Raw genomic sequence first — 8564 nt, 5'->3', positions numbered from 1 at the left:
AAAAAAAAAAAAAAAAAAAAAAAAAAAAAGAAGGAAAGAAAATGAAGGAAAGAAAAAAGGTATAAGACACATCATATTCGTTCATATTGGGTGAGCTATGGTAGTTTTTCAAGGAATTGGTCCGATTCAGGTTAGTTGTCAAATTTATGTATACAAAGTTGTTTTTAATATTTCTTATGTCAGAAAGTTCTGTGGTATATCCCCTGATTCATTCCTGATATTGGTAGTTTGTGTCTTCTTTTGTTCATTGTCAGTCTTGCTACAGGTTTGTCAGTTCTACTGGTCTTTTCAAAGAACCAGCTCTGTTTTACTGATTTTGTTTTTAATTTCATTAATTTTTGCTCTTTATTTCCTTCCTTTGGGTTTATTTTGCTCTTAATTTTTCCTAGTTTCTTAGGAGAAGCTTAAGTTATTAATTTGAGACCTTTATTCTTTTATAATGTATGCAGTCAGTGCTATAAATTTCCCCCTTTGCACTGTTAGCTAAGATCCCTTTTTCATTTTCGTTCAGCTCAAAACATTTAAAAAATTTCCCAAGACTTCCTTTTTGATCTACGGATTATGTATTTAGAAGTGTGCTATTTAGTTTCCCAGTGCTTAAAGATTTTCCTGTTAGGTTTCTGCTACTGATTTCTAGTTTGATTCCATTGTGGCTAAAGAATACATGATTCGATTCTTTTAAATTTGCTGAAGTTGGCTTTACAACCCAGGTCATGGTCTACTTTGGTATATGTTGTATGGACACTTGAAAAAAAAGGGGAATTCTGTTGTTGTTGCTGGGTGGAACATTCTATAAATACCAATTAAATCTTATTTGTTGATGGTGTTGTTGAGTTCTTCTGTTTCCTTGTTAATTTTCTGTCTAGTTCTATCAGTTGTTGAAAGAGGAGTGTTGGTTGGGCATTGTGGCTCATGCTTGCAATCCCAGGACTTTGGGAGGTTGAGGTGGGTGGACTGCTTGAGCCTAGGAGTTCAAGACCAGCCTGGGCAATATAGTGAGACTCCATTTCTACAAAAAATACAAAAATTAGCTGGGCGTGGTGGTGCACACATGTAGTTCCAGCTCTTTAGGAGGCTAAGGTAGGAGGAGCCCTTGAACCTGGGAAGCAGAGGTTGTAGTGAGCTGAATGCACCACTGCACTCTAGCCTGGGTGACAGGAGTGACACCCTGTCTCAAAAAAAGAAAGAGTAGTGTTGAAATCTCCAACTATAATTTTAGATTTTGTTTCTCCTTTCCATTATATCAGTTTTGCTTCAAGTGTTTCATAGCTCTGTTGTTTAGTAACATACATTTATGATTGCTATGTCTTCTTGGTCAATGACAACTCTTTTAACACTATATAATGTACTTCTTATCTCCGGTAATTTTCTTTGCTCAAAGTCTACTTTATGTGATATCAAGATAGCCAATCCTGCTTTCTTTTGATGAATATCTGAATGACTTACCTTTTCTATCCTTTCATTTTTAAGTTGTCTCTATCATATTGGAAGTGAGTTTCATGTAGACAGCATACAGCTGTTTTTTAATCCACTCTATCAATCATTGTCTCTTAATTAATATATTTATATCTACTGTAATTACTGCAATGTTAGGGCTTAAGTTGGCCATTTTATTCATGTTTGTTTTCTGTTCTTTCTTTTTAAATGTTTCCTTTCTTTTTTTTTGCCTTTCTCTGGGTCACTGGAACATTTCTAAAATTCAATTTTGATTTAACTATAGTATTTTTGTATGTATCTCTTTGCTCTTTTTAGTGGTGGCTCTAGGTGTTACTATGTATGTATATACATATGGTGTATATATACATATACACATATACATACGTATATGTATATGTCTATACACATATACATATGTATATGTATATACACACAAATATAAGCTATCACAGTCATTTGGTGACATCATTTTATTAATTTGAACAAGGTACAGAAACCTCACATCTCTTTACATCCATGTACCCTCTCCCACTTACAACTGTCTTAAATATTTCCACTGCTGGGTTGGGGTGGAATTTTAGGTTCCTCATGTTTCTCCACTGATATGTCAAGAGGAGAAAGCCTGGCAGGATCAAAGTCCTGGCTCCTTACTCAGTCTTCCCCAGCATCACTTTAGCAAGGGAAGACTGGGCAGCTCATTACATCTTGTTGGGTAAAAATCTAGGCTCCCCACTCAGCTTTTGCTGGCATGGGTGAGACTGAGGCCACAGTTTTTTCTATGGTGTATAGTCGGAGTAGAGCAGTTATTGTCTAAAAGTTTTCTGTCTTGCCAGGAAATACTGCCCATTTCCAGGTCCTGTGGCTAGAGAGCAGGTTTTAATTAGGCTTTTTTTGGTCTGTGTCCATTGGCATTTCCAGGTTGCTAGCTTCTTCAGCTTCTTCATTATTTTTTTAAGTTCAGAAAAAATAGGAATAGTATGAGGCCAAAAGAAAACTTAGGAAACTTATCATCATGTTGTTCCTAGGGTCTCAAGGTCCCTAGAAAGTCTACCTTCTTCTCACTACCTTTCAGAGTCTTCCAATGTTTGTCTTATATATCATGTCCAGAGTTTTTAGTTACACTTAGCAGGAGGAATAAGGAAAAGTATGTCTATTTCATTTTGCCAGAAGCAGAGTCTCTAAATGAATTTTATACAATTGCCTTCCACAATGGGATATGAGTGTGTTTGGTTACTATATGTCTATTTTCAGGATGAATAAAAACTGGTCAAAAAGCCACAACAATGATAAAAAACGTTTGACGTTGTGTTTTCTACCTAGGAAATCTCAAGTTCTCTTCTAGTGATGAAAATTCTTATTTCTCTAGAAGTATTACTAAAGACCTTTGTAAGAGGTTACATCTTACTCAAAGTTAAAAACTTCATTGCTTCGTATCTTAGTCCATTTATGCTGCTGTAACTAAATTCCATAAACTGGGGGCTTACAAACAACAAACATTTATTTCTCACAGGTTTGAAGGCTGGGAAGTCCAAGATCAAAGCACTTGCAGATTTAGTGTCTGTCATCATAGATGGTATCTTTGCACTGTGACCTCACATGGCAGAAGGGCTTGATCATTCTTTACAGTCTCTTTTCTAGGGTACTAATCCTAATCATGAAGACTTTGTCCTCATGTCCTACCTAATCACATTCAAGAAGGGATTTTTAATACCATTGCCTCAGGGATTAGGATTTCAACATATGAATTCTAATGGGACACAAACATTCAGACCATAGCACCTCCATTACCTTCAGTCTTCAGAAAGAAGAAGTTCCACACTTGCATTAGCCACATTTTCAGAAATTAAAAAATTTCTCTGGTTTAAAAAGTGTTGTGTTTGGCCTTAATAAGACTGACCCAATTCCCTTTAGAGACCATCTACTTTGTCTCTCAAAGAACTTTTAAAGGTGTTACACTGTCCCCAACAGAAAGTCTTCTTAAGGCTCAATTAAACATCCAGACGTATAAGACAACCATAGCCATAGGCCATACATGCTGCCAGTTTACTCAAAAGGGTATCAATTAGGAAAACAGATTGCCAACAAAGAAGTATCAGGTGTTCCTCTTCAGTGGGACTCCTTACAGGAGACTACGCAGATCAGATATAGGGAAAAGATTCACACTGCGTATGAACGAGAATCATCCTAAGGCAGAAGGCTCCAGGTACCACAGGAGCCAATATCTCTAGTAGCAACTCCACAGGCACAGCTTCCAGAATTTCCATAAGGGACAGTTATAAGAGTCACTACAGGCTGGGTGTAGTGGCTCAGGCCTATAATCCCAATACTTTGGGAGGCCAAGGCAGGCGGATCATGAGGTCGAGAGATCAAGACCATCCTGGCCAACATGGTAAAACCCCATCTCTAATAAAACAAACATTAGCTGGGCATGGTGGTGTGCACCTGTAGTGCCAGTTACTTGGGAGACTGAGGCAGGAGAATCACTTGAACTCGGGAAGCAGAGGTTGCAGTGAGCCGAGATCAAGCCACTGCACCACTCCAGCCTAGCGACAGAGCAAGACTCTGTCTCAAAAAAAAAAAAAAAAAGTCACTACATGCAAGGAAGTCCAAAGCTATGGCTTCCTGTCAGGTATTGACAATTATCCCTGTCAAGTATTGACAACCCTCCCTCTCCAGATGCAATTTACCAACTGGGTTATTTTTACCATAAGCAATTAACGCATTTTTCATTGTTTTTTGGAAAACTAGGGAGTTAACAAAAACTCACATTTTCATAAAAGGGGAAAGTTAACTCTTTATTACTAGGTGTCATCTCCCACAAAACAAAAATGAACAAAATTGTTCTCCAGACTTTTAAAAGTGAGCTTTTCAACTGCTTTCAGTATACCTTGAGGAAAGCAAGAAGTCCTCACTACTTCCTGCCTAGACTAGTATCTCTTTGCTTTTCATAGGCTTATCTACATGTAATTTTGAGTGATCTTTCTATAAAGAAAACCCTGTCACGTCTTTTCTGGGTTAAAAATCAATACCTCAGTGGTTCCTCAATATGTTTGAGAGACAGTCCCAAAAGCAGGCACATATGTAGCTGTATACTTCTCTAACACCAACGGTTATCACCGTTCCCCTCAACTGGTCATCTCAAACATTTTCCATTTCATACCCTTATCATTTAAATAGAAATCATTACAGGGTGAGAAAAACAAATGAATATAATGGGAGTTCTCATTTTTTCTTTGAGTATCCCAATGATTGTTTTGCTCACCCTTCTCTCAAGTCCCCCTGCTTATAACTTCATTCACTGTTACCTGTAAGTCCCTGCCTCAGTTCTCTGATGTCACTATGCCTTTATATATATTATGATTCTCTATGTCTAGATAGAATAGTGCCTAGGATAGTCAGCCATTTATCTAGCCACTGTCCTTCTTCCTCCTTTCCATTCCCTATTCTGCCTTCTGCATTCAATTCTACCAGCTACCTCAATGGGACAGGGGCCGTATCATTCATACATATATATACATATATATGGAATGATGTGAAAGCAGACATTGGTAGTGGTGGTAGAAATAATGGCAACACTGAGGACATTGTCTACTGTATCAGTGGACACAGATACAGACAGTAAAAAATAAAAGATCTCCAGGAGATCACCATTTGGAAGGAGAATCTGACCTTTTGAAGAAAGTTATCCAAGAAAGATTGCGTAAAATGTGGTATAGCCATACATTCTTTGGACTTAATGAAGATGCAAATGATCGAAAACCAAGTTGACTCTGTGCCACTGCTACTCTCTTCTTTACAAACGAGACCCTCATCACTTAACTCACCTTCTGGAAGAGCTTTTTAAATGGCCTAATCACCTCCAGACTTGGATCCCTCCAATCTACTATATAGAATGCTTCAAAATCCTGACTCATTCCCTAGTATCTATAGAAAATCTAACTTCCTTAGATGTGATACCCAAAGCTATCTCCACGATCTGGCCCCAACCTACCATTTTAGCCTTTCCCACCACTGCCTAGATAACCTGAACTGCAACCAATAACATAATAACTGCAACCATAACACCAACAACCCTCCAGGACCTACCCTGCATTGCAATTCTGCCATCCTAAAACCACATTTTTCCTGAAATACACAGCTGAAATACAACCTTGAATTGTCTGCATCGCTCTTCATAGTTTAGAGAACATAATACATGTCATTTTTATCCTCATAGCTGCTGTCTAAGATATCTTTATGCTCCTTCTACAAACTCAGGCCAACTGCCCTGCCAAGGGCACTGCAGCCAATGACAGAAGTGGGGGTTCAAATGCAGGTCTACAGACTCCAAATACCCTGTGCATACACCATACCGCTGATGCTACCTTTAAAAACCTCTACCTCTTCTGTGCTCCCAGGGCGATTTATAATTTCAATAGCACCCTAATCTTAGGTCCATTGTGTATTTGAATTGATATAAGTGGGTGAAGGGAGGGGACCTCATCTTGCTTATCCCAGTATCCCCCAAGTACTTACCATCTTCTTTACATACAGTGTAACTCTATTAAGTGATCACACTGAATTGAATTCATTTAGGGCTTTTTAAAAAAAATTCAGAGTCTCATTTTGTTGCCCAGGCTGGAGTGCAGTGGCATGATCTTGGCTCCCTGCAACCTCTGCCTCCCAGGTTCAAGTGATTCTCCTGCCTCAGCCTCCAGAGTAGCTGAGATTACAGGCGCCCACTACTACACCCAGCTAATTTTTGTATTTTCAGTAAAGACAGAGTTTTGCCATGTTGGCCAGGCTGGTTTTGAATTCATGACCTCAGGTGATCCACACACCTTGGCCTCCAAAAGTGCTGGGATTACAGGCGTGAGCCACAACACCCAGCCTTTATTGAGGTTTTTTATTTTCCTTCATGGGAAACTCCAAAATTACTGCTGGAGTCAGCACCCCTGAAGCAGAACAGGGTGGAGGCTGAAGTGTGGGCTCCTCCCTGGGCGAATCACTCAGCACCTCTATGCGCCTGAGTGTGCTTATTTGTAATATGGAGATCATAATTATGCTTTCTTCATAGGGTTGTTAGGATTGAACAATGTACTTAAAACACCAAGCCAGGGCCTGCCACACTCAATAGATACCAGCTATTATTACGTATTCCATTTTATGTCTCCACGTGGTATTTCCGTGGCCAAAAATTACTGATCTCAAAAATTACTCCAAATCCTCAAGAGAAATTTAGATACTATAGAATGTAAATTAAGATGCAAGGACATTTGCTTAGTATATTTTACAAAAATCTCCCAGGAATCTTTCTAGTTTATTTGAAATAACCTATTACATAAAATCCCAGGTATCTAAGACATTATTTTACACTGAGTGACTCAATTACATTATATGAAATAACCGGGTATTAATATTAAGGTATATACAAGTCAGATGAGTGTGACAGGGAATTTTTTTACCTTCCCCCCTTAATTTTGCAATGACTAACATTTTTCCTAAGCCAAGTACCAGGTGCTAGTCAAGTTTTAGCAATGAAAGGTGTCTGACTTGTCTGACTCTTTGCCCTGAAGGTAAAGAACAAGCAGGGGCCCAAGTCATGGACCACTTATCTACCTAGGCCATTTAGAGGTCTGCAGGGAGCACACATTCAATCTTCAAGGAATTTACAAATGATGCTGTCAAATGAATAAATACAAAGGCATTTACAGACACTGATTTCACTGGAATAAACAGCGGTTACTGTGTCTGATCTTAATGCATCCGAGACATGACACCTGAGTGACTTACTGTTACTCAGTAAAGACATGTTCGGTAAGTGAAAGCCTTCATATGCAAACAGGTCATTTCTCTTACTGGGCTATTATTGTAAGAGGGTAAGAGAAGGAATTTCTAAGATTCCTTTCAGATCCAGACTCTATGATTCTGTACTCTCCCCTGGGCCCCACGAAGCCAAGGAAGGCAAGGGCGGCTATGAGCAACAGCAAAGGCCAGGCAAGCACATGTGAAATTCTGGGCGCGGTTAAACTTAGATCAAATCAGTTTGCAGAAGTTAAGATTGGAGTCAGGGTGGTAAGGAAAAACGAGGCTAGGCAGGGCTGACACAGGACGGGGACCTTTGAACCTCTTTCTGGGAGTTTTGAAACCGCTGTTGTGGGCCCTGGCGATTGATTTAGGAAATCTGACCCTGGGTTGGCCTGGCGTCGCAATGTAAGTTAATTCAAAACAGGGTCGCAGTCTTTGAAACTGGCTGAGGCAACGGATCCCCTCCACACTTCGCGGGCCCCACGGATCCCCCCATCGAACACCATTATCCCTCTTCCCAGCACACTCCCGTCCGCCCGAGGCCGGCGGACCTGCAGCGGCGGCGGCATAGAGGTGGAAAGAATGCGGCCCGGTCCCGGCCCGGCGGAGCTCGGGGAGCCGTTCCCTTCCGTCCTGTGCCCACCTTGGTACTGGGGTCCGCGTCGGAGCAGCAACTGAGGGCGGCCTCGTCAGTGAGGCCGCCGGACGCGGGCTGCGGTTCTGCCATGGCTGCGGTGGAGTATCACAAACGACCCGACCCAAAGAACGGAGCAGCGACCCACACTCCGCCCCGGCCCTGTGCCGCCTTAACTAGGGACCGCGCGTCGGCGCTTCGGGGCGGGCGACCGCTGACTTCTAGCCAATCGCTGAGCGGAGAGCAAGTTGACTCTCTGCTGATTGGGTTCCAGTGAGTCAGCGCCTCCACCCACAGGACTATGTCTCAGACTACAACTCCCAAGGAGCCTTGCCCTTAAAAAGGCAAACTCGTTAAACAAACAAAAAAATGCAGGCTGGGAAGAGTGGTTTTTCTGTTTCTTGATGACCTAATTTTATTTGTTTAACTAAAGTTTGGTAACCATTCATACCTCAGGGCTGCAGTTTGGTAGAAAATTAGAATCTGACGGAAAGTGAGAACTGTGAGTTGTTCTTTTAAAATTGTAAGGATTCAGAGGCTTCTCAGTTTAAGCAGCACAGAGTAATTAAAACAATTGAGTCAAAAACATATATGTTCAAGTCTTGGTTCCGCTATGTATTAGCGCTAGAAGCTTGCAATAATTACTGACCCTCTCTGAGCTTCCTAACAGGATTTAGTGAGAACTAAATTAGTTTTCTTTTTCTTC

At 40.7% G+C, this 8564-nt stretch overlaps 1 protein-coding gene across 1 annotated transcript in view; it reads right to left on the bottom strand.

The window, feature by feature from the left end:
* The window catches only part of GLO1 (glyoxalase I), a 32426-nt gene extending 24357 nt beyond the window's left edge, over nt 1-8069 (bottom strand). Inside the window, exon 1 of the mRNA XM_017515282.2 lies at nt 7868-8069. Coding sequence (XP_017370771.1) covers nt 7868-7951 — 84 coding nt within the window. The 5' untranslated portion in view covers nt 7952-8069. The remainder of the gene's footprint in view (nt 1-7867) is intronic.
* Between the last annotated feature and the right edge of the window lie 495 nt (nt 8070-8564).

This window comes from Cebus imitator, unplaced genomic scaffold (genome assembly GCF_001604975.1).
Source record: "Cebus imitator isolate Cc_AM_T3 unplaced genomic scaffold, Cebus_imitator-1.0 Scaffold546, whole genome shotgun sequence".
Classification (NCBI taxonomy): domain Eukaryota; kingdom Metazoa; phylum Chordata; class Mammalia; order Primates; family Cebidae; genus Cebus; species Cebus imitator.
Note: the sequence above shows the minus strand (reverse complement) of the source record. Positions and strands in the feature narration are given on the sequence as shown.